Raw genomic sequence first — 27,836 nt, forward strand, 5'->3', positions numbered from 1 at the left:
GCCAATACATACATACTGAACGGCTCACGAACTCACGGCTCAGTTAAGTTCGCAGGCTGCCGAGATAAGAGTACGAGAAGAATACAAATTTCCATTGTACAGAAGTAGTTTATAGATACAACATACTACATCCTGGAGTTCGTTGGTGCTCTTGTTAATGAAAATAAAAAAAAAATATTAAAGCAAGAACAAAGAAATTTCTTTATTTGGAATAAAGTAGTATATATTACGCTCTAAAAATAATCTAAAAAATCATCAACAAAAGATTTGAAAGCAGTGAAAATTTGAAAGCAAAGTGAAGTGAAGCATATACATTTTTATAAAACATATTGAAAAAAGTGATAAAAAAACTACAATATGAGAGCTCATTTTGCCACTGATGTTCCTGCCTCTCCGGATGCCGATGGAAATGATTTGGTGGATTCCTCCCAAGCCCAAACGGCACCATCCCATGATGCGGACGAGGGTAAAAGGCATAGTGATACGCAGGAGAAATTGAAATCACGCATTGTGGAATTCAAAAGTGATTCAAGTAAAATGGCTGTGGTGGGTGAATTCATTGATGAAGTTTTGGAAAAGGCCGAAGAGGAGGCCAATAAACAGCAGAATACAGATGGGAATAAGACTTTGCAACAGGTATGTACATACAAACAAACCAAAAGAAAACCATCAAAACCACATACATAATATGTATGAGAATGTCCATGTAAATAATATTGTGCTGGGCCTAAGCTTAACTCCATAATTTCCCAAACATAAAGCCAAGCGCCATAAGGGCGTCTGGCCTTCTGGTTACGAGTATCGTCATCATCGTCATTATCATCAGCCTTCAGACAAAAGCAACAAACACCACTTACATATATTTTTTCTCTTTTCTTTCTTTTTCTTGTTTGCCATCATTCTTGGGAATGTCCTTTCAGAATAAAAATAAATCACAAAAACAGAGTAAGTGTCTTATTGTCATCACTTCCACCCTCATACACATTTGCATAGTTAGTTATTTAATTGGTAATTTGTTTTACTTTTACAATTTTATTTTTATTATTAAATTTCTATTATGGAAATTTAAATACTTCTGGCTTAAAATCCCTTACACATTTGGTTGTATAGAAAACACGATCGCATGAATCCTTGTAATCCTTTTCTGTAAAAGTGAAAGTAGTTCTTTTTTTGATATTTTCTCCTTCATTTTATAGTTTCAAAGATAGTTTTGTAGCTTTCAAAAGAGTTTTTCAACTTACGTGCATCCTTGCAATTGGAGAGAGCAGCTGTAGCATCATCCTGTAGTTCTTTGGGTAAAATAATTGGTACTTGTGCTAAAGCCTTCTGTATACTAAAATCACCTTTCCTGGTTACCTGTGATTCAAAATAAGCACAAGGAAGTCAAAAAGAAAGGAGAACAAGTAACAACTGTGCTGAGTTCTCCCGGTTCGAAACAGGTTTATTGGATTGGGTATACAACACCAAGTATTCTATTAACAAGTAAAAGCGTACTAGGTTTGCCCGGGCCGAATCTTGGGAACCCACCACCATGGATTCTATTAAAATATGGGAGATATATCTGGTTATTGACCAATTTGGCACCGTACTTGGCACAAATGTTGAGAGTCATGACAGAACACTATATGCAAAATTTCAGCCAAATCAGATGAAAAGTGAGGCTTCCAGGGGCTCAAGAAGTCAAATTGGGAGATCGTTTATATGGGAGCTGTATTAGGTTCTTGGCAGATTTGGACCGTAATTGGCACAGTTATTGGAAGTCAAAACAGAACACTAAGTGCATAATTTCAGCCAAATCGAACAAAAATTGCGGCTTCCAGGGGCTCAAGAGGTCAAATCGGCAGATCGATTTATATGGGAGCTGTATCCAAATCTGAACCGATATGGCTCATTTGCAATTCCGACAACTTACATCAATATTAATTTCAAGCTGCTAGCTTTACGCGCTTGACCGCTATCGGGATTTCGACAGACGGACAGACGGACCTGGCTAATTCGACTCAGAACTGCGAGACGATCAAGAATATATACTTTATGGGGTCCTAGATCAATACTTCGAGGTATTACAAACGTAATGACTAGATAAGTATACCCCAACCTATGGTGGTGGGTATAAAAAGACACATATATAAGATCAGCTTATAAGGCTGAAGATTGCAAAAACTGAGGCTTCTCGGATCTCAAAACAAAACAAAAAAACATTTGTTAAGGATGATTTTTTAGCAACTATCTTTTGTCAGCACTGATTTGTTTCACTGTCAAACATCTTAAGTTTGGTCTATGATTTAACAATGAATCGTTTTGCAAACGAAAAACTCTTGCAAATTATTGAATTTTATTATCAAAATGCGTGCTCTGTTAAGAAAGTTCATGGCGCGCTTCTTACATTTTGAGACAAATCTCAATGGCTACGTAAATAAGCAGAATTGTGATTTTGGAATGAATATCAGCCAGAAGATTTTTTGGAAAGAATATCAGCCAATGCAGGTGAATGTTGAATGCTACCGTGAGATAATATTCAACTTTTTTTGCCCAAAATGCAAGAGCTTGACTGGTATGACATGTGGTTTCAACAAGACGGTGCCTTTTATTTCACGTTCGGGACCGTTCAATTGGCCGCCTAAATCGTGCGACTCAACGCCTTTATACTTTTTTTGTGGGGCTATGTTAAAGCTCATGTCTATACAGATAAGCAGGCTTCAATTGACGCATTGGAAGACAATACTTCAACATTCATTCGTGAGATACTGGCCGAAATGCTGGAAAGAGTATGCCAAAATTGGACTATGCGGATGGACTATTTGAGGCGCTGTCACGGTCAACATTTGCATGAAATAATCTTCAAACATTAAATTATATGGACCGTAATATTGATTCAAAAAAAGACTTCATGCATTTTTCTGAATTTTATGTGTTTTTTTTGCAAAACTTTCCTATAGCTCTTAAAAAATTACCCTTTAGATCCATCCAACCGTTGTGGTTTGTGTAGCAGTATGTTGTGTCCTAACTTCTATCTTTCGTCTGCTACAAGCACATGGACAGTGTAAACAACTTCGTGTAGCTTCGTCCAGCTGCCACTATTTTAAAGCGATTTCATTTAGTTGATGTTTGATGACACTCACACAAACACAGTATGGTTTTTTCAATAGTGTTAGTGTGCCCATCACTGGTGCAGAAGGATCTGGGTGTCCTGTGGTCCCAGATCACAGTCGGGACACACATCCTCCTCTTTGGCATTAATCCTTGCTCTGCACCATGGGGCCCATGACAGGATTTCGAGGGAAAAAGTAAATTTTTCAAGTGAAGAATTTAAACAAAATTCTATTGTCAACACTGTGAAGCACTAAAAAATAAAAAACAAATCAATCTGGTAACACTTCACAACGGTATACTCATAGATAAATTATGTATAGATGAAGAATTTGAACTTCGCGCATAGACTGGTTGGTGGCGCTTGTGAATATAATTAAATGAGATTTATCAAAGTTATCAATGTCAGTTTTTGTCGTTTGCATTTTATAAATATCCATTATTTCCTTTCCCGTAAAGGAAACTTTCGGCAGTCGTAGCTTCCAATATGTGTATCTTTCTTTCTTTTCTTTTGGCTTTGAAGAAAAATAAAATAATAACCGACATCTAAAAGCTTGACATTTGCTGCAAAATTTTGAGAGCACAAACCATGTTAGAACCATATAAAGGGTGATTTTTTTGAGGTTAGGATTTTCATGCATTAGTATTTGACAGATCACGTGGGATTTCAGACATGGTGTCAAAGAGAAAGATGCTCAGTATGCTTTGACATTTCATCATGAACAGACTTACTAACGAGCAACGCTTGCAAATCATTGAATTTTATTACCAAAATCAGTGTTCGGTTCGAAATGTGTTCATTCACCGTTCAGCGATGAGGCTCATTTCTGGTTGAATGGCTACGTAAATAAGCAAAATTGCCGCATTTGGAGTGAAGAGCAACCAGAAGCCGTTCAAGAACTGCCCATGCATCCCGAAAAATGCACTGTTTGGTGTGGTTTGTACGCTGGTGGAATCATTGGACCGTATTTTTTCAAAGATGCTGTTGGACGCAACGTTACGGTGAATGAACACATTTCGAACCGAACACTGATTTTGGTAATAAAATTCAATGATTTGCAAGCGTTGCTCGTTAGTAAGTCTATTCATGATGAAATGTCAAAGCATACTGAGCATCTTTCTCTTTGACACCATGTCTGAAATCCCACGTGATCTGTCAAATACTAATGCATGAAAATTCTAACCTCAAAAAAATCACCCTTTACAAGTTATGGTCAGATGCCAACAACAAAAAATTCGTATACAACTCTGTTCCAATAACTTGTCAAAGCAAATATAGACACACACAGAAATGTAAAACAATTGACATTTCTAGGTAAATTCAAAATTAGTTAATAATTGTCGAATACAAAATGTATTGTGTGATAATAAGGCAAATAGTCCTAATGAAGACAACTAACTAGCGGCAAATTTAACGTTTGAAGTGCGGAACATGATAGTCTTAGCCATTCTTGGATTACGCATGCTTTAAGCGACTTACAAAATTCCTACTTGTTTTCCGTATCACGCCCTTAAGTTGTTTCATGTCTTGTATTGGGTCCCCACATACGTGAAGGTGTCTGTTAGCCGCGAAAGCTGGGCAATCGCATATGCTCCAACGTCTCGTCATCTTCCCCACATGCCCTACACATGCTGCTACTTCCCGCACCGATTTTGCATAAGTGAGCTGGTAGTCCAATGTGTCCTTTCTATCAGTAATAGCCACGTCTTCTCACGATCCGGATCTCCCCATAGGATTTTCATCATCTTCTCGGCCGTCTCGCTTTTCTACGGTGCTTCGAATGGCTTCGAATTAACCAAGTTTATTGACGGCAGTCCTTCACAGCCAAATTGTCTGATCTTTCGTTCCCCTTATTCCCCTTTGGCCCGGCACCCAAACAATGGGGATCCTGCCATCCTCAGAGAAGGCTTTAATCTCCTTCTTACACTTCACGACTGTATGTGACTTACCGTCCTGATAGTTATTGCCCTTATAGCCAGTTTACTCTCCGTAAAGATGTTCACACCACCTCACACATTCCCTGATCGCCCGGATCTCCGCCTGCAAGACCGTATTATGGCCAGGCAGTCGAAATCAGATCTCAGTCCACTCTGTCCTCTAGCTTTGGTCCATCTATGCAGCATGAACTTCCAGATGGCAATACTAGGGTTCCGTCAATCAACCCGACATTAAGTGTCGTTTCGGAAATCCGATATACCACCGCAGTCGCAGCCTCACACTGGAAATGAAACAAAATAACATAATAACAAATTTTGGGAGTCTGCGCAACTCATGTGTTAAATTTCAGCGAAATCGGCAAGGACCTAAAATTTGAAGAATGGTCCCTATGGGGGCTAAAGGTATAATCCGGTCTAAATCACACCCAACTTACATATTGGGGTTCTTGATGGCCAGTCAAGACCCTGTACAATCTGCATGACATCTGGACCGATTTTGATAAAACGTTGCACACATATTGGGAAGTCAAATAAAATAATATTGTAAAGATCGGGCCTTAATTGTGGCTACTACAGCTTTAAGAGTTCTAGGCGCATTATAAATATGTGTAAGGAATTTTGAAGGTCTAACTTGTTCCTGTGATTTGTTGCCTCACAACCCTGGCTTTGGCCCCACAGTGCTCTGTAGAAATTGAGGCGGCTGCATCTGCCAAATCGTAAACCTTAAGGACTTAGGAGTGCCGATTTCACCGGTTTTTTGTGACCAGTGACCCCCTGACTTATCATATGACCGGTGATTTATATATGGATATGGGATCAATAATTTTGAACTGGTCATTTCATCGGTCATTTTTCTGGTTCAAAAACTCGGTCACATCACTTTCCAAGCTTTTAAGCAATTAAAAGCATTGTTTTTAAAATTAAAACAGAAAAACGATGCGTATACCCATGTGCATGTTCACTCGTTGCTGTCTCAACAACGATCGAAACAAAGACAATAAGAATACCTGTGACTTGCCACCAACTCTACCGTAAGGGGCTGGGCATTTCTGGTTAAGTTCGAAGCAGAACAAAACTCGCTCAGAGCAACGTGGTTGTTTGTTGTTTCGTATTTGTAAAGGGTGATTTTTTTGAGGTTAGGATTTTCATGCATTAGTATTTGACAGATCACGTGGGATTTCAGACATGGTGTCAAAGAGAAAGATGCTCAGTATGCTTTGACATTTCATCATGAATAGACTTACTAACGAGCAACGCTTGCAAATCATTGAATTTTATTACCAAAATCAGTGTTCGGTTCGAAATGTGTTCAAATTTTGACAAATTTTGTTCAGCGATGAGGCTCATTTCTGGTTGAATGGCTACGTAAATAAGCAAAATTGCCGCATTTAGAGTGAAGAGCAACCAGAAGCCGTTCAAGAACTGCCCATGCATCCCGAAAAATGCACTGTTTGGTGTGGTTTGTACGCTGGTTGAATCATTGGACCGTATTTTTTTTAAAGATGCTGTTGGACGCAACGTTACGGTGAATGAACACATTTCGAACCGAACACTGATTTTGGTAATAAAATTCAATGATTTGCAAGCGTTGCTCGTTAGTAAGTCTATTCATGATGAAATGTCAAAGCATACTGAGCATCTTTCTCTTTGACACCATGTCTGAAATCCCACGTGATCTGTCAAATACTAATGCATGAAAATCCTAACCTCAAAAAAATCACCCTTTAGTACGATGCGTATACAACAAGAACAGCACCAAAACAACCAATGCGTACTTATGAAAAAAAAACAAACTGTCCCCAACATGCAACTGCAATTCCATTAAGGAACAGGGACAAACTTCTGCCTTATCAATGAGTGCTATCCGATTCAAGTTTAAGCTTAAGGGCCTCCTTTTTAAAGCCGAGTCCGGAATGAGCGCCTCAGTGCCATACCAAATGGTATATAACCTCACAGATGTCGACAGAAGATTTTTTTCTTATGTTCTCGCCAGGATTCGAACCTAGGCCTTCAGCGTCATAGGCGGACATGCCAACCTCTGCGTCACGGTGGTCTGTCCACTGCATGGAGACTTTTAAATTGGTGTTTTCACCGGTTTATTCCGTAAAAAGAAAAATACGCCAAAGCAGCCACGCAATGGACTAAAATGACTGGGGATATGACCGGTAATTTGTGTTAGTAGGGGTGAATTTACCCCCAACATCCTGCAGGGAATTGAATCAGAATTACTCTGGTTTGTCAGGGGAATTCAATTTCTTCAGGTGCGATGTGTGGCTGTTGTTCTCCAAGAACAACATTCGCCCGATAGCTATTCAGCGCATTTGCTACCTTGCCTGCATAAATGTTGTCCAGGCCCGCTTGGTATGCCGCTTGATCTAGAGGTTCTCTCTTGTAGCGCTGCACCTCACACTCTAGATCATGAAGATCCATCTGGGCGATGGATATCCATCCACAAGATGATGATTTGGATGGTCGCTGTGATAAAAATATAGTTAGAGAGCATTTAGTTATGTCTCCAAACGGGTAGGATCTTTGTCTCCTGATGGAGTTGGTCCATGTGAGAACTGAGGAGACAGCCCATCGCACTTCGAAGAGCGGCATTCTGACACATCTGAATGATATTCCACTGCGTGTCACATAGCTGACTAGACCTTAGTGGCGCTGCACAACTTACCACAGACAGGCCAATTGCTTTGTACGTGGCCAATAAGGTTTCTTTGTCAGCACCCAAGAGCTGCCGGCAAATTGCCGTGGCATGTGAGGAGAATGTGTAAGAGCTGTAAAATGGGACACCTGATAGTCGGAATCGTTTTTCCATCGACTATCACATTCAGCCCATTATTCACCTCACTCGTATTTGTAATGAAAAATGTGGCTGAAGCTTTGGTGGTAGATATCTTCAGACCTCTTGCAGCGTTGATGCAGATGTCATCAATGGGTGGGGACCATGGTATCCACGATCGTACAATCGCCCGCATATGATACGATATCTATGACGTCTGGAGGATAGCTAGAGGTTAAGCAGTGCCGGGGATATTACTCTGTCTTGGGGAACTCCCTGTTTCACTCTACGGTCTTTAAATTTCCTATCTCTGAACTCCACAAATGACTGGCGACCACACAGATAATTTGCTAACCATCGTTTCAAGTCTGGCTGGAGGACGTGTTCGCGATGTACTCAAATAGTTTGGGGTCGAATGCCTTCGATTGGTCCAGTGCCGCGAGGACCGTCCTATCATATGGCCTGGTCTGATCTGTGCTAGCATGCATGCAGTCTTCGAATTTCATGCAGATGCTCGGCGAATGAAAAATGAAATTCTCCAACAAGGTTCGGGAGGTTAAGTTTAGAGATGTACTTATTAAGAACTCGACTACAGGTATATCAAGATTCTTTAGCATCAGGGTAGAGATTCTGTTGTGGCTCAACCCTTGGATGTCTTACCCCACTGATGACATTCATAACTTCGTCCATCGGCTCGGTGACCACGGGTACAACAAATTGCTCTCCCCTGCCACTCACGGGATGCTCAATTAATTGACGTTTGAACAACCTGGCGCACCTCTTCGAATCAGTCACAGCTACGTCGCCAAAAGTGACTGAGGTCCTTGCATCCCTTCTACCGGGGATCGAGAGTCACATAACGGTAGATCACAGCTTACCCAAACCGGTACCTAAGTTACATTACTCCAAGTGTCCCAGCCACAAATTGCGCTAATGTTCGTTGACTACCCTACTTATTTCCACATTCAGTTTGCTGATTCTGGGGTTAGTGGGGTGGGGTGCAACGAATCCCATCACGCTCGTCTGCGATTACCGCGCCGGGAAACTGGGCCGCACTTGGCGTATTCGACCGACTGGTATAAAGCGAGCGGCTGGTACGTTAATGACGTCTCGGTGTTTCCTTTCGGCAACTAGCACATTTCAGGGGGTGTTAGTTCACTGAAACGGCGATTGGTGTACTCTCTGAAGCCGAAGCAATCGGCCTTCTTCTAAATGATAAACGTCCGGTTTGCCGTCCGGTTACCATGTCCGCCAATGACGCTGAACAGCTGGTTTTGAATCTTGGCGAGAACATGAGAAAAAAAATTCCCTGCTTATGCTGGTAACATTTGTGAGGTACTATGCCAAATAAAAACTTATCCCAAAAAGCATTGATTAATATGTGAGAAGTTTGCCCATATTCCTTACTGGAATGTTGTTGTGCGATTGCAAATTCGCTCAGATGTTATGAAGTGGGGTGGTCGGTTATTGTAGACATTTTTAACTTTAGAGAAAAATTCAGGAAAATATTTTTTTAAAAAGAGACCTTCACTTGTCATGTCAAGATCCAGTGCGCTGTGCCTTGTGGGATAGGTGTATTCATCTTCCGATTACTTGGCTGCTCTCTTCCAGATTGCCTACCCTTTTAGAGATAGATAGGACACGCCAGGGCGATATTGTGCATCTTCATAGATATAGAGAGTGTTCGCATTAGCTGTAGGTGCAGACTTTCAGACTGACTTCAGTATCAACATGGACAAGGCAGGTACCGGATCATCTCGTCTGCAGCCAAAAATCGCTCGGTTGCGCCAGTACAGCTACACCTCGTCATGGATACTTAGCGTGTATTCAAGCCGCCACTAAGTCGCGTTCTCTTTTTACTAAATACTTACTGGGAAAAGGTGGCCAACCTTGGAACAGTCGAATCGTCTTCAAGGGCTTCACTGAAGTTCCACACTGCTTCGCTAATCCCCATCGCGTCTTAATCTGTCTGCATAGTACGGGCATTTTGTCAGGACATGGCTTCAGTCTACAGCTCTCCACCGGCCGCATAAATCAGTCGCCGGAAAATTTCTTTGATATAGAAAAGCATATGCCGTCAGTGTGTAATCCAGACTAAGGACGAAACGAACGTCTAGGCGGTCACGTATAAATTCGTAAGTCACCCGACCATTGTTATTGTTCACCGTGTCACTAATGCTCCAAAAGAAGCGGCCCATCTGCCAGCTTAGAAACTAAGCCAATCCTTGCGCACTAATTGAATTCTCTTTCTCACCTTATAGAGAACATCCATGTAACTAACGAGCAAATCAAGCGGGTGCACGCCAAGCAAAACCTGTAGAGCATTTGTCGAAAAGTTGTTGTTGTAGCCACATTTGTTTGTGGAGGTAGCGATCCTCATGAAGCTCCATAGGTGAGCAAGCTTGATCCGGTTCATAGGACCGATCGACGCGGTCCTATGGACAGGCGTCTATAACTTGCCTTGTAATATCGAGTATCATAGTTTTTGAATAAAAGCCGGTGCCGCCCGGCCTCTCATTGGGACTCTCCACTCGATATCGCTGATTGTTCCGGATTGTGATTGCAGCTACTCCGTATACGAATCACTCTACTATCCGCAAGCTGTGGACACACACGCGGTAGCTCTTAGCTGAACTTCTTGTAAAGAAGATGACAACCACAAAAACGGAGCTCAGAGTTCCAGCCAGATACAGGTTGAAACAGTCACACACGCGAGAGGATCTTCTCCCAGGACTTCGTGACTATTTCATGCCACACAGGTGCTCCATAAGTTTCGAGAGCAACAAACAGACCATCATATATGGATCAAACAGAACGACAACTTAAATCCCAATCACCCTTAACCATTCCGGCTGCTCTAGTCATATTTTCTTTCATTCGATCCTCTCTAACACCCAGATATTTTACGAGCGCTAAGTTTCTGATGCATACTCCGCCAGACCGAATCGTTGGTGGACGATTCCGTGACAATATGCCTTTGAGCAACTTTGTCAACACCAACACGATCACTCCATTAACGTACAATGCCCATCGCCAGCAAACCCCGAGTTTCCAGTGCAAGTCTAGAATCTCCTACAAGTAGGATGAACAGGTTATTCACATATGCACTGGCCTTAAAGGATTTAGCCAAACATTCCAACAGAGGCTCCATAAATATGGAGCTTAGATGGACCCCTAAGGGCTGCCACGCTCTATAACCTTCCAAACGGTATCGCTAGCACCAACCAAAGCAAAGCTCCACTTTCACAAAAGTAACTACGCCAGAGAGAAAATTTCCGACAATTATATGGATCATAGATGGACCCCTAAGGGCTGCCACGCTCAATATCCTTCCATAGCGTATCGCTAGTACCAACTAAGCAAGCTCTTCTTTCACAGAAGTAACAACGCCAGAGAGAAAATTACCGACAACCTATTTCGGTACAATACGCCATGAAAGGTAATAGAACACAACTTCCAAATCGACAAATAAAGCAAGGACATACTTCTGCACATGGATCCTAGCCCTCCTGAAATCTAGTCACCATTATTCCAAGCATGGGGAGGATTCTGATGCCACGATACAATCCTCAATCGATCAGGCGATTTCTGAAGGACTACGACTCGGGCATTTTTTTCAAATTTCCACGTACGAGGGAAATAGCCTACTTCGACGCACCCTTCAGCTGCTTTTACAAATCTGTCCCGTCATATCATTCAAGCCAGTTGACCTTTCGCCCTTAAGCCGGCAAACACTGTCCACTATCTCCATTCTTTCCAGACTTAGAGGAGGCACGCTCTTTACACTTGAAACATCTGGCCACAGGTCTCTTGCGCTGTGAATGATTCTTACTAAGATGCTTCGCCAACTGCTCCGATCATGGGGAGGAGATTAATTCCCCCATACGATGCTCAATCGATCAGCTGATTTCAGATACGATGCCCCGATATGATCCAAAATCGATCCGCTGATTTTGGAAGAACTACGACTCGGGAACATTTCCATGTACGAGGGGAAGAGCCTACTGAGGGTCGACTCCACACGATCAGGAATAGCCTTCCGCTCCTAAGCCGGCAGACACTGTCCACTATCTCGAATCTCACTGGAAGTCTCAGGCCACAAGACTCTTGGGGTGTGAAGGATTTTTACATACATGCTTTCCCAGTTGCTGAAAGCATGGGGAGGACACTGATGCTCCGATACGACCTACGACTCAGGCACATTTCCCCGCACGAGGGAAATATTCTACTTCGACGCACCGGCTGAGGATCGACTCTACATGATCACGAATAGCCTTCCAGATGGTTTTACCAGCTGCTGCAAACAGGACACTGATGCTCCGATACGATCCTCAATCGATCAGAAAATTTCAGAAGGACTACGACTGGGGTACATGTACAAAGGAAGTAGCCTTCTTCTACACACCGCGTGAAGATCGACACCAGATGATCAGAAATAGCCTTCCAGATGCTTTTACATGCTTCCTCAGTTGTGGCGGAGATTGATGCTCTGATACCATTCTCAATCAATCAGCTGATTTCCGAAGAACTACGACTCGGGGACATTTTCATGTACGAGGGAAATAACCTACTTCGACGCACCGGTTCAGGATTGACTCCACATGATCAGGAATAGCCTTCCAGCTGCTTTTACAAATCTGTCCAGTCATACCATTCATGCCAGTTGACCTTCCGCCCCTAAGCCAGTATATACTGTGCACTCTCTCGACTCTTTCAAGGTTTGGAGGAGGCACAATCATCTTTACACTGGAAGCGTCAGGCCATAGGACTTTTGCGGTTGAAAGATTCTTACTTAGATGTTTACCAGGCTGCTGCTGTCGAAGTACCTTCTTAGATTCCTTCTGTGCCGCTGGTTTACGTCTTGAGCTCTATGCAACCGAAGACTTGTCGGGTCCGGTCTCGGAGTCTTTCTCTCCTCTTTTGATAGAGTCGGAGATAGATAAGTTTTTCATGTCCAACAATCCGTCTGATTTTGGCGCTATGGATGATGATACCTTAGGCATTTTTCCGCAGTAACTGCAGAGTTGTCTCCCGAGACCTCAATTTCACTGCTTCTATACACTTTAGTATAACATATTGAATCTGTAGGAAACTATAGCTTTAGATTTGTTGAAATCTTCGAGGCATTGATAGTTAAATACGAATACTATTGTGTCTCTGTTCCCCAGATTTTGTAAGATTGGGTTTGCAGTTCCTTAATAACTTATCTATGGCTTCGGAATCTGCAGAATTCCTTTATATTCATGCGCATGGCATTGGTCGAGATGAGGTATCTTCCTTCTTTACAAAACCCAGTCTTACTTCTGGCTAAATCTCACCACTCCTTTTTAGGGTGTAACGGTACATATTAGCTGAATGTTGATTTCCAAAAGATATTAGTTTGAATCGGTTCCCAAACCAGGGCAAAGGTGCTGCTACGAGGAAAATGGCAAGAAAATCAAATTTTTTGCATACCCCCCAAACGGGCCTACCCCCACCGAGTGAAATTAAACAGAAGATAGGCAATATGGTACTCAAATTAAAGGAAATTTTACGCAGAACATGTTATGGTAGTAGCCAATTCAGGGGCTCCAGGGTCTTGAAAATTTCGATCAACTTTAGAAAAAATTTACGAAAATACATACGAAACCAGATAAGTGAAACGCTAAAAATTCATCTCTTTTGTGGCAATTATCCATAATTTTCAGTTAAGCGTGGCTCGGATAATTAAGCCACAGAAATAAACCTAAGCGCTTGCATTAATAGTTTTTTTTTAGTGTATGTTGGTTGGGATTTATTTCTTGAGCCTCTAGAGAGCCCAATTATATTAAATTGGGCTGAAATTTTGCTTAGTATGAACCAAAGCGATCGATAACTGGATATAGCTCCCATATAAATTGATCTCCCGATTTGACTTGATTGGCCTTAAGAAGGGTAATTATTACCTAATTAGGCTGAAATGTCGCATCTGGTGTTTGGATTGAACTTTTGACAATTCTGCCAAGTAGGGTCCAATTCGATTTTGCTTCGTAAGCCTCTAAAGGGCACAAATGTTGCTCATAGTGTTTGTTATGCCATGACATGTATGGCACAACGCCTGGGTTCGAATCCTGGCGAGAACATCATACAAACATTTCAGCGGTACCTAATGCTGGCGACATTTGTGAGGCACTAAGCCATGTAAAAGCTTCTCCCCAAAAAGGTGTCTCACTGCGGCACTCCATACGATTTGGCTTAAAAAAGGAGGGCCTTCGTCATTGAGCTTAATCGGACCGCACTGCTTGATATGCGAGAAGTTTGTCCCTGGCCAAAATTGCATATTTGCATTCAATAATTTTTTTTTGATATAAGTGTGGAGAGTAAATAAGATTCGACCCGGGCAAACTTCATGCGTTCTTTGCCCCCATCACAACTTACCGTACCCGCCAACTGGGCGACGCATTTTGTGTAACACTATAGAATAGAAATTTTGGAAAGCAAATTACTAAGGACATTTCTTAAGTGGATTTTTTTACGATTACACTTACTTTGATATCCGCTACATTTTCCACTTCTTCATAGTTTCCCACACGCAACAAATCTAATTTTTCAACAGGGATTTTAAATTTCGGAGTACAACCATTACGCATCATATCCAAGCTCTGTTCAAATTGTTCCATAGTAACCTAAGAGGGAAAACAATCTCATAATTTTGGCTTTTGGGTGTCGCAAATCTATCTCCTTACCGCCTTTGTTAGGGAAACATTGGTTACTAAACAAAATAGGAACCACCTCAATATAATCCAAATAAGATGCAACATTTGTAATTTTGTGTTGTTGTTTTTTTTTGCGTTTTTGGGATATCCAATCTAGGTAGTTCAATTTTGCGAGAATGCGAATACTTTCGTTGCAATGCGGCGGCAAGTAATTTCAACGTAAAGTCGTTTCGAATGAAATTGCCATTATTGTCGGTTCCTTGTATTTATAGACTATAGTTGGCAGGCAAGTTATAAGTGATTCGCTATTTCAATCAAATGATGCCTCAGTGGTGCGTAATGATGCCGTTACAATAGCACTAATCAATGTTTTTGGGAGTTGTAATTAAAAAATTTCCTATAACAAAATAAAAACAAAATGTTTTAATTACATCCACAGCCATTTAATTAGAGTACCTCTCATATGAGTACCTTAAATGGCTAGTGAAAAAATGATGATAAAATTCCATTAAACATTCTTTAAGTTTGTATGGAATAGGTTTTTTTAAAAACACAAGTTTCATTCATATATTTACAGTCATTGTTTATAATGACTGCATTACATGGCATGCGAACTACATCTTTGTTAAAAAAATGTTTTTTTTTGTGGAATGAGGGAAACAAACGATTTATTATACCAACCACCGAAGGATGGGGGGGGGATATTAATTTTGTCATTCCGTTTTGCAACACATCGAAATATCCATCTTCGACCCTATAAAGTATATATATTCTTGATCAGCGTAAAAATCTAAGACGATCTAGCAATGTCCGTCCGTCTGTCCGCCTGTCTGTTGAAATCACGCTACAGTCTTTGAAAATAGAGATATTGATGTTTTTTCTTTTCGGCATCCTCTTCCAATTGGCCCAGTTCGGTCCAAATTTGGATATATGTAGCTGCCATATAGATCGATCTCTCGATTAAGGTTTTGGGCCCATAAAAAGCGCATTTATTGTCCGATGTCGCCGAAATTTGGGACAGTGAGTTGAGTTAGGCCCCTCGACATCTTCCAGAAATATGGCACAGATCGGTCCAGATTTTGATATAGCTGCCATATGGACCGATCTCTCGATTTAAGGTCTTGTGCCCATAAAAGGCGCATTTATTGTCCGATTTCGCCGAAATTTGGGACAGTGAGTTGAGTTAGGCTTCTCGACATCTTTCTGGAATATGGCCCAGATCGGTCCAAATTTGGATATAGCTGCCATGTAGATCGATCTCTCGATTTAAGTTCTTGTGCCCATAAAAGGCCCATTTATTGTCCGATTTCGCCGAAATTTGGGACAGTAAGTTGAGTTAGGCCCCTCGACATCTTCCAGAAATATGGCACAGATCGGTCCAGATTTTGATATAGCTGCCATATGGACCGATCTCTCGATTTAAGTTCTTGTGCCCATAAAAAGCGCATTTATTGTCCGATTTCGCCGAAATTTGGGACAGTTAGTTGAGTTAGGCCCCTCGACATCTTTCTGGAATATGGCACAGATCGGACCAGATTTGGATATAGCTGCCATATAGACCGATCTCTCTTTTACTTGTTTTTAGCACCTCAAAGGGGGATGTGAGCGAATCTATGTTTAGGGCGATTTGCTTATACAACAGACAAATAATTAGGCTAAGCGCACCAGTAGTCGGCAGTTTAAGGATTTTGCCCTTTTCAATCCATCCACCTTCCGGTTACAAATGTTCAATTCAATTGAAATGTGGTTCTTAAAATTTTGTTTTGTTTTAGTTGATATTATAAAAGATTTAAATTTCTTTTGGTAAATTTTTAATTTCAATTTTATGAAAAAAACGTTTTTTTTCGGCACCATTTTCCGATGTTCGGCATGGCATGTTCCCTCGAGGAAGTTTGAAATAACAAAGAAATTATTGTGCTCTCAAAATTTTACAGCAAAAGTTAGGTGTCGGTAATTATTGAATTTTTCTTCAAAGTAAGCTGCTCTGCTGAAAAAATTAAAAAACAAGTAAAAGAGTGCTAAGTTCGGCCTGGCCGAATCTTATATACGGGGATGGATTGCATTTGTTATTGCCCGATATGGACCGTACTTGTCATGGCACCTCCAAAATTTCAGGTAAAACGGGTAAAAGTTGCGCCCTACAGTGGCTCAGAGTGTTAAATTGAGAGATCGATTTATATGACAGCTATATCAGGTTATAAACCGATTTAGACCGTACTTGGCACAGTTGTTGGAAGACATTCCAAAACGATCTATGCAAATTGGATAAGAGTTGCGCCCTCTAGAAGCTCAAGAAATCTAATAAGTAGATCGGTATATAAGGCGGCCATATCAGGTTATGGACTGCTTTAGACCATACTTGCCACAGTTGTTGGAAGTAATTTCGCCATGACATGCGCAAAATTTCAGCTAAATCGGAAAAGAATTGCGCCCTCTAGAAACTCAAGAAGTCTTGTCGGGATTTGGTTTATATGGCAGCTAGATGAACCGTTTCAAACCGTCGGGATTTGGTTTATATGGCAGCTAGATGAACAGTTTCAAACCATACTTAGTAGAGCTGGCAAACTATCGATAATCGCAACATTCGATAGTTTTAATAAAAAATATCGATACTATCGTTAATAACCCATCACCTATATATCAAACGAAAATGAGAATTAAAAATCGGGAGATCAATTTATATAGGAGCAATATCAATGCACAGACCAAATAAAACCAAGGTTAATAAAGACAATTAGAAGTCATGAGAGAAATCATTGTACAAATTCTTAGTCTATTCGGATGAAAATTGCGCCCTCTATAGGCGCATTGTATCTTAAAGGATACATTCTGTGTCCGATTGCTTTTTTATACCCTCCACCATAGGATGGGGGTATACTAATTTCGTCATTCTGTTTGTAACTACTCGAAATATTCGTCTGAGACCCCATAAAGTATATATATTCTAGATCGTCGCGAAATTTTATGTCGATCTAGCCATGTCCGTCCGTCCGTCTGTCTGTCGAAAGCACGCTAACTTCCGAAGGAGTAGAGCTAGCCGCTTGAAATTTTGCACAAATACTTCTTATTAGTGTAGGTCGGTTGGTATTGTAAATGGACCATATCGGTCCATGTTTTGATATAGCTGCCATATAAACCGATCTTGGGTCTTGACTTCTTGAGCATCTAGAAGGCGCAAATCTTATCCGATTGGAATGAAATTTTGCACGACGTATTTTGTTCTGATATCCAACAACTGTGCCAAGTATGGTTCAAATCGGTTCATAACCTGATATAGCTGCCATATAAACCGATCTTGGGTCTTGATTTCTTAAGCCTCTAGCGTGCGCAATTCTTATCCGATTTGAATGAAATTTTGCATGACGTATTTTGTTATGATATCCAACAACTGTGCCAAGTATGGTTCAAATCGGTTCATAACCTGATATAGCTGCCATATAAACCGATCTTGGGTCTTGACTCTTGAACCTCTAGAAGGCGCAAATCTTATCCGATTGGAATGAAATTTTGCACGACGTATTTTGTTCTGATATCCAACAAATGTGCCAAGTATGGTTCAAATCGGTGCATAATCTGGTATAGCTGTCATATAAACCGATCTTGGATCTTGACTTCTTGAGCCAACTGAGAGAGCAATTCTCATCCGATTTGGCTGAAATTTTGCATGAGGTGTTTTGTTATGACTTCCAATAACTGTGCTAAGTATGGCGTAAATCGATATAGAACCTGATATAGCTGCCGTAAAAACCGATCTGGGATCTTGACTTCTTGAACCTCTAGAGGGCGCAATTCTCATCCGATTTGGCTGAAATTTTGTACAAGGGCTTCTCTCATGACCTTCAACATACGTGTCTAGTATGGTCTGAATCGATCAATAGCTTGATACAGCTTTTATATAAACCTATCTCCCGATTTTGCTTCTTGAGCCCCTATAAGGCGCAATTCTTATCCGAATGAACTGAAATATTACACATTGACTGCTACAATGTCAATCAGCATTCGTTTATGGTCCGAATCGGACTATAACTTGATATAGCTCCAATAGGATAACAGTTCTTATTCAATATTCTATGTTTGTCTAAAAAGAGATACCGCGCATAGAACTCGACAAATGCGATCAATGGTGGAGGGTATATAAGATTCGGCCCGGCCGAACTTAGCACGCTCTTACTTGTTTTGTTTAGTTTTGCAAAAAATTTAACTTTTGCGATAGTATCCATCGGAAAAATATCAATCGATATTTAGTCAAAAAATTAAATATCGATAGTGCCATCGATATTTTGCCAGCTCTAATACCTAGCGCAGTTGTTGGAAGTGATACACTATGTGCAAAATTTCAGCCAAATCGTATACTAATTGCGGTCTTTAGAGGCTCAAGAAGTCAGGACCCAAGATAGGTTTATTTGCAGCTATATATCAGTTTATGGACTGATTTAGACACTAACTGGCACGGTTGTTAGAATTCATTCCTCAACAATATTCAGACAAATCGGATAATAATTGCGCCCTCTAGAGGCTCAAGAAGTCAAGACCCACGAGATCGGTTTATATGGCAGCTATATCAAAACATATACCGATTTGGTCCACAAATCGCAAAATTTCAAGTGCCTAGCTTTACTCCTTTGAATGTTAGCGTGCTTTCGACAGACAGACGGACGGACATGGATAGATAATTCTCATTTGTCTAAAGTGTGATGTTTTAATGTAGTAATGTTTTTCAAAAAAGAAAAAAAAAACATATAAAATTCAGAAAAATGCATGAAATCTTTATTTAAATCGATAGTACGGTCCACATATAGTTTAATGTTTGAAGATTATTTCATGCAAATGTTGACCGTGAACATAGCCCCTGTAAAAATAGTCTAATGGCGTTAAATCGCACAATCTAGGCGGCCAATTGATCGGTCTCGAACGTGAAGTAAAGTGTTCACCGAACTCGCCTCTCAGTAGGTCCATTGTTACGCGTGCTGTGTGGCATGTGGCACCGTCTTGTTGAAACCACACGTCATGCAAGTCAAGCTCTTGGGCAAAAAAAATACCGCTCACCATTCACAATTACCTTACGTTACGCCTCATCTTTGCAGAAGTACGGTCCAATGATGCCACCAGCTCATAAACTGCACCAAACTGTGACTTTTTCTGCATGCATTGGTAGCTCTTGCTATGTTTCTGGCTGATATTCACTTCCAATCGACAATTCTGCTTATTTACGTAGCTGTTGAGCCAAAAATGAGCTTCATCGTAAAATGGAAGAAGCGCGCGAAGAACTTTTTTAACGCAAATTGATAATAAAATTCAATAATTTGTAAGCGTTGTTTGTTTGTAAGACGATTCATGGTTAAATTCTAGACCAAATTGTAGATGTTTGTGAAACAGTGAAAGAAAACACGAAACGTGGATGAGCCGTTGAAACCAGTGTTGCCAAAAAGATAATGGCTAAAAAATTACCCTTTACAATTGACACACAATTAAATATAATAACTTGAAATGCATGTAGCTTCTTAACTATGCTTCTACCAAAAAATCCAAAAATTTCATCGAAAATTTTTTAAAAACTCAAACTTGCATAATATAACTTAAAAATGCTTGGGTCTCCTTAACTAATAGATCGATTAAGAATTGCAACTAATATATAGTTGCGTTATATGGAGATAAAATCTTGGTATGCAAATTGTTATAAATTTGGATTTATTCAGTTTCATTCAGTATGAATATTTTGAAATACAAATTGAAATGAATAGAAAGTACATTTCAATTCGCAATTGAACACAATGATTGAAATTTCTGTAAGAATTTTGCCGGTAGGCAACGCAACTGAATTCATAATCGACCCATACGTTTCTAAACGAAGATAGGACGCCGAGGCGTGTCTTCACTAAGAAAATAGAAAACTTCTTTGGAAATGGTTTCGGGAGTCAAAAGTGCATATGATAACTTAAAATGCTTATAACTCTCTAACTGTAGGTATAATCAAGGAAAGTGTGTTAAGGCATGGCTCCAAAAAAAAGACTGAAAACTTCAGTGAAAATTCTTCAAGACTATATTATATAATATATATATATATAACCTATAGCTTCTTAACTATGTCTCTACCAAAAAATTCAACATTTTTCAAAAAAACAAGATTGCATATGATAACTTAACAATGCTTGTAACTCCTGAACTATGTGTGTATTCAAAGGAAGGGCCTTGAAGTGTGACTCCACCAAAAAATGGAAAATTACAATTGTAATCCACTTGAAAGCACACTTAGAAACTTGTGAATTGTACAACTTTGATAACTTAATAATGCTTGTATCTACTTAACTAAGTCTCTTAGTCTCAATGGAAATGGAAAAATTAGATATAAAACTATAACTTCTTAACTATGAGTCAATCATAAAGGAGTCTACACAAAAATGTCAGACATTCTTAAAAAGTAAAAATTTGAAATGAAAATTTAAAATTGATTGTAACTACTGGCTACTACTTTTGATTCGCCTTAAATATGTACTGTATTAAAGCACGTTTACATTGATCACAAAAACCTGTTTTAATGGCTCAATCAACGGTTTTCCCTTTATAAAATCAGCTGACGTGAGCCATAAATCCGGATTTTATGAGCAGTGTAAACATAAGTTTAGATAAAGTTCCCACGTAGAACAAATTTCCGATTTTCCATCTTTACTTCATATAAGTTTGAATTATAATTCAAGTCCGCTAAATTAAGTATTGCCCATTTTAGACCATATTAAAAGTGAAAAATTCGGACTCGTCCATAAAAAGCAGGTCCCTTAACACTGAGCTTCAAATTTGACGGTTTAACGGCCGAACTCATGTAGTGTATTTCCCAGACCTTTTGTTACCTTTGGGGGTGGTGTTCTTTATCTAAAAAATACATCCTGCACGCTACAAAATCAAAACTTAGGTGGCTAAACCCTGTATAGCGGTGACTGAATTTGATATGGAAAGAATAAGAATTGATAGGAAAGATATATTGGCTTAGGGGACTAAGATGTTGGGTGCCTCTTGCGTTCTTAACCCACCCTTCCAATGTTATCCATTAGAATATTATTGGATAACCCACTATGATTGCGCTAACCTAACACTGAGTTCCACTTGGGATAAAAAAACTTGATTCATATTTGTATCGTTCTTCACGATATAATTAATAATATGCGAAAATTAAAAAAATTTTAATAATAGTAAAATGTAAAATCTGATGGAAAAATGTTAAAATGAAGGTTTATATGCAAATGCAAAATTTTGCCCATGAACATTCCACTAAGGAACAGAGGCAAACTTCTCACATATCAATGAGTGCAGTCCGATTCAAGTTTAATGACAAGGGACCTTCTATTTAAAGCCGAGTCCAAACGGTGTGCCGCAGTGCGACATCTTTTTGGAGAGAAGTTTTACATGGCATAGTTCCTCACAAATGTTGCCAGCATCAGGAGGGGAAAACCACCGCTGAAAATTTTTTTCTGATGTTCTCGCCAGGATTCGAACCCAGGCGTTCAGCGTCATAGGCGGACATGCTAACCTCTGCGCTACGGTGGGCTCCGTAGGTTTATATAATAATTAAATATTAATTATATATAATATAATTAAATAAAAGTGTGGAGACTTATCTCTAAAATATAAGTAATATGATTAAGATGTAATTTAAAGGCTAGAGTAAGAGTTAACAATATGATACAGTAATGACATTGATAGATGTGTAAAGAAAATCAGTGAGTATTAAAAAAGCCTAAAAACCCAGGAAAAAAATTGGACGAAACCCCATATAAACGCATAACTCCAGAAGTATAACTACATATAAGTAAATTGGGGTAAAATTACGATGACATCCGCTCATTGATATGTCTATATTGCGAGTAACTGCATCTACTGTTGAAATTTTGTGTCAGTTTCCCTATATTGTCCTGCACTAATTCAAAGCCTGAAAGAGCATGCAGTGTTTCTGTTCAGTAGTGCCATGGTATTTTTATACCCTCCACCATAGAATGGGGGTACACTAATTTTGTCATTCTGTTTGTAACACCTCGAAATATGTGTCTGAGGCCCCATAAAGTATATATATTCTTGATCGTCATGTCATTTTAAGTCGATCTAGCCATGTCCGTCCGTCTGTCTGTCGAAAGCACGCTAACATTCGAAGGAGTAAGGCTAGCCGCTTGAAATTCTGCACAAATACTTTTTAATAGTGTAGGTCGGTTGGGATTGTAAATGGGCCAAATCGCTCCATGTTTTGATACAGCTGCCATATAAACCGATCTTGGGTCTTGACTTCTTGAGCCCCTAGAGGGGTCAATTCTCGTCCGATTTGACTGAAATTTTGCACGTTGTGTTTTGGTATCACTTCCAACAACAGTGTTGTAAGTATGATTCAAATCGGTTCATAATCTGGTATAGCTGTCATATAAACCGATCTTGGATCTTGACTTCTTGAGCCAATATAGCACGCAATTCTCATCCGATTTGTCTGAAATTTTGCATGAGGTGTTTTGTTATGACTTCCAATAACTGTGCTAAGTATGGCGCAAATCATTACATAATCTGATATAGCTGCCATATAAACAGATCTTGGATCTTGACTTCTTGAGCCTCTAGAGGGCGCAATTCTCATCCGATTTGGCAGAAATTTTTGCACAACGGCTTCTCTCATAACCTTCAACATACGAGTCTAATATGGACTGAGTCAATAGCTTGATCTCCCGGTTTTTCTTCTTGAGCCCCTAGAAGGCGCAATTCTTATCCGAATGAACTGAAATTATACACAATGACTTCTACAATGTTCAGCATTCATTTATGGTCCGATTCGGACTATATCGGACTCCAATAGCATAAAAGTTCTTATTCAGTATTCTTTGTTTGAACTCGACAAATGCGTTCCATGGTGGAGGGTATATAAGATTCGGCCCGGCCGAACTAAGCACGTTCTCACTTGCTTTATATTTGCTTGGATCCTGCGCATGAATTTGTGTAAGAGATTTTATGCCTTTCTACTTTTAGTATAGAAAATAAATATTGCGGCTGTGGGTGAGGATAAAGGTTTCTATTGAAAATACATTGTCTCAACAATAATTTTTTGAAACTATGTATATTTTAGAGGTTACTTTATAGTTTTTAGAGCGTACAACAAGCCGATTACTGGCTCAGGTGTATGTCCATAGTGGCATGGGGCGGATTAATATCTGCATCCTCTTTTCAACCTAACCATGTATATTTGTAGCATTTTTTGTCATTGGCCCCACAATATAAAAATAATTGTGCTAAACTTCAATTGAAGCTCAAACAACAACAAAAATTGAAAAGGAATTGGAATAAGAGCAAAGGAATTAGAAGAAGAATTTGAGAAAATTATATAAAATAAGGCTTCTTAAGAAAGGTTTCGAGTTTTAAAAGCCTGTGTACAACAATGACAATCGCTCCAGCAGCCGCTTTATTATCTACAATATGCAACTTATTGTTTTATTTTTTAAATATACGCAATGTTTAATAAACAATATTTACAAATATTTTTTATAATGCAGGAACCGGCAAAACACAATTTTTTAAAGGTACAACTTAATGATTTAAAATCGCTTAAAATCAGTTAATTTTGAAGCGAACGCTGTTGATTTTTATGCTCTTAAAGAAAACAGTTTGAAATCATCACTACAGCGGATTTTTGTTTTGTCCTAATCATTCAATTTCAAGAGCTCTTCCACAAACATTGTGTTTTGCCATTACCAACTCCAAAAAATACAATAATTGCTTGGCATGTTTACTAACTCTAAATTTTATTCCTTTCTTTCTCTCTTTTTTTTATTTTTTTAATTAATTTTTCTTTAACAATATTAAAAAAAAAAAATTAAATAATAAAAAGATTTTGCTATACCAGATTTCAAAAATGGCAAAGTTGTCAACAAGGCGAGAGGATTTGTGGTGCGTCTCTTCGAGTCCATCTGTAATTGTGCCAATAATGCTGCTGCGGCTCCAGTCTCTAGATTCAAGTTTCGTAGCGGAAAACGGGCCTCCACCTCTACCGATGTCACAGAGACAAATGGCAAAGCGGATATCAACAAAAAGGAGGAGAAAACAAAAAAATCGGTGTCCGTTAAAGAGAAAAAAAGTGAAAAAATCAAATTTGAAGATGAGAAAATGAATGCGGAACAACAGCCACAGGAGGCAATTGAATTGCAATAAAGCGTAAATATACATCATTTGAAAAGTTAAGGAGAGAGTGAGGACGAGAATAATCTTAATCACAACAAGTATAACAACAATTTTTGATAGCAACAAAAACACATTCAAAATCTCTAGAAGACTTTATATTGAGAAAAAAAAAACAATGTATAGCAATACTAAAAACCATTAGTGTTAGTAGTGAAGTGTTATAGTGCAACATTCAAGCAGTTACATACGTACGTACTTGTATATTAACCTTAATATGTACAACTCAATAACACTGTGCTCATCATCATCCAAAGGTTTCTTACCTATACTCAATTTGATATAAACGAAGAAAAACATAAATATTGACTTGGAATTGCCTCATAGCTAGGAAAAAAGAGTAGACAAATTCATTAGTTCGGATTTGAAAATCTCTTTATATCATGGTATGAAAAATTGAGAAAAAGAACTACATTAATTAGAAGTGAGAATTTTTAAAGCTATAGCTTTCTCTCTGTCTCACCGCATTAAAGAAAAAGTTTCTTGCAAATATTATGAAAAAAAAAAACACAAACAAATAACAAACGTAACAATCCTTATATAGATAAAACATTTAATATTAAAAATAGGAATAAAAAAATCAATCACTCTAGGCAATAACAATCACTTACAGCTGTCGCAGTTAAAGAATTTGTCGTAAGAAGCTGACGAACGATTCTTCTTTTCAAGATTCTATTAACTTCATCAAGCTTGAAGGTCATAGAATCCAACACTTTCTTTCAATCTGTTATAAAATCACTCTCTAAAAGTTTTTTTTTACCAAAACATCTAGACAGAAAGTTTTAGCATTAGGATTCAATCTGTTCTAAAATCGATCTGCAAAAATACTTTCCAATCCTTGTGGATTGGTTGTTCCAGAAGGCATATTTTATTAATGCGCCTTATTAACATACCATTCTTAGAGTTATTCGTCACCACTCTTACAATTCCTTCCTTCCCCGAATGAAACTTTACTACTTTAGCTAATGGTCAAGAAGCTGGTTGTGTTTTCTCGTTCCTGAGAACCACATCTTGTCCCATTTCAATATTTTTCCATCCAATTCTCCATTTCGTTCTTCTTTTCACTATCCATCTACTTTCTACTTTCTGGAATCTTTTCGCTCTAGATTTACGGAGTGATTTTTTTTATTCGGTAGTTTTCTTTGCTCTAGCATCACTGGAGGCCACCGTAGCGCAGAGCTTAACATGTCCGCCTATGACGCTGAACGCCTGGGTTCAAATCCTGACGAGACCAGCATACAATTTTCAGCGGTGGTTATGCCCTCCTAATACTGGCGACATTTGTGAGGCACTATGCCACGTAAAAACTTCACCCTCAAAAGAGGTGTCGCACTGCGCCGTTAGGACTCGGCTGTAAAAAGGAGACCCCTTATCATTGAGCATAAATTTGAATCGGACTGCAGTCATTGATATGTGAGAAGTTTGCCCCCGTTCCGTAATGGAATGTTCATAGGCAAATTTGCAATTTACATCACTCTTATCATCTGGAAGCCTTATATGTATCCAATCTTATAGTCTTTAATGATTAATTTATTACCTAACATTTACTTAACGCATAGTTACCTACAGAATTTAAGTAACCAGCTAATTTTTATGATTTTTTGAGAGACACATAATACATACTCCAACAGAGTTCAAAAATCTCCTTCAAGGACCATTGTTTATCGATAGTATGGTGAATTCAACCGAGGTCGTAGTTCACTCCAAGGCGAATTTCGTGAAGGTCGTCCAAAATCAGTCGTTGTTCCAAAAACCATCGATGCTGTGCGCCAACTGATATTGTAAGATCGTCATGTGAGCTATCGTGATATTGAGACAACCTTAGGCATAAGTGGGACCAGCATACATACAATATTGCATGAACATTTGACCTTGAAGAAAATTTGTAAGTGTTGGATCCCACACAATTTGTGAGTAGCTCAAAAAAAAGCTCGTGTCGATTGGTCGAAAAAATGCTCCAAAAATACGAAACAACTGCTTCTCAAAACACCAATTTGATGAGTCATCCGCCGTATAGGTTTGACTTGCCACCGAATGACATCTTTTTATTCTCGTACATAAAAAATAAAATGAGAGATCAACGTTTTTCGACACCTGAAGAAGCGGTCGATGGGTTAAAAATGCCTGTTTTGGAGATACCTCAATCAGAGTCGCAAAAGTGCTTCGACAATTGGTTCAAATGCATGCAAAAGTGTATAGATGTTAATGGGGAACATCTGAAATTTGCTTTTGTGTTCTCTAATGCCGAAATATAAAAGGCAACCCATATCTTTACCAATTGAGTGGTTGTATGTAAGTCACTAGTTGTTTTTATTAAAAATAACAACCTTATATATATCCCATCAACATTCCATTAAGGAGCAGGGGATACTTTTAAGTAAACTACTACTTTTTTAAACATTATTAAGTTTAAGCTCAATGACAAGGGGCCTCTTTTTAAATGCCAAATCCGAACGGCGTGCCGCATAGCGACACCACTTAGTTGAGAAGTTTCAACATGGCAGGATAACTCACAAATGTTACCAGCATTAGATAACCACCGCTGAAAATGTTTCTGATGTTCACGCTGGGGTTTGAACCCAGGCGAACCGAACACTGATTTTGGTAATAAAATTCAATGATTTGCAAGCGTTGCTCGTTAGTAAGTCTATTCATGATGAAATGTCAAAGCATACTGAGCATCTTTCTCTTTGACACCATGTCTGAAATCCCACGTGATCTGTCAAATACTAATGCATGAAAATCCTAACCTCAAAATAATCACCCTTTACTTATGAGTTTTTTGTGGCTAGAAATCCTCGTAATTAACTGCATAATAATATTCTTTATAACTTCAACAAAGGGCTGCACCGTCGTCATAGGCCAATTTCTCTTCTCCTACAACCAATGTGGATCATTCCAACAAAAAATTATCTTCCTTTAGCAGCTCTCCCTCTTGGTGCGGCATCAGTTGAATTCTCCTTAGCTCACATATGACACTAGGAACCGCTTCTTAATTTCCTCTACTCTAACATTGAGAACCCAGAGACTAAGATCTGTTTTCGACTACCTGGCTATAATACGATCCTACAGGCAGAAATCTGGGCGATCACGGAATGCGTGAGGCGGTGTGGTGTTTATGCGAGGACGCCGAGTGTGAACATCTTAATGGACAG

At 39.3% G+C, this 27,836-nt stretch overlaps 2 protein-coding genes across 3 annotated transcripts; one reads left to right on the plus strand and one right to left on the minus strand.

The window, feature by feature from the left end:
* LOC106086273 (uncharacterized) lies at positions 1 to 27,355 on the plus strand. Of its 2 annotated transcripts, none has more exons than XM_013250875.2 (3): positions 1 to 636; positions 921 to 945; positions 24,335 to 27,355. In XM_013250875.2, exons 1-3 carry the CDS (start codon positions 358 to 360, stop codon positions 24,652 to 24,654), a joined length of 624 nt encoding a protein of 207 aa, XP_013106329.1. In that variant the 5' UTR covers positions 1 to 357; the 3' UTR covers positions 24,655 to 27,355. The 2 variants fall into 2 exon arrangements, with proteins under 2 accessions (XP_013106329.1, XP_013106328.1); XM_013250874.2 differs by having other exon boundaries at positions 24,350 to 27,355.
* Positions 955 to 14,698, minus strand: LOC106086274 (general odorant-binding protein lush). The gene is given in 5 exon segments (NM_001311239.1): positions 955 to 1,144; positions 1,242 to 1,356; positions 14,207 to 14,242; positions 14,317 to 14,454; positions 14,515 to 14,698. Coding segments are annotated over 5 exon segments (453 nt in total). The 5' UTR covers positions 14,590 to 14,698; the 3' UTR covers positions 955 to 1,055.
* Positions 27,356 to 27,836: the final 481 nt, after the last annotated feature.

Source organism: Stomoxys calcitrans, chromosome 1 (assembly GCF_963082655.1).
Source record: "Stomoxys calcitrans chromosome 1, idStoCalc2.1, whole genome shotgun sequence".
Taxonomy (NCBI): domain Eukaryota; kingdom Metazoa; phylum Arthropoda; class Insecta; order Diptera; family Muscidae; genus Stomoxys; species Stomoxys calcitrans.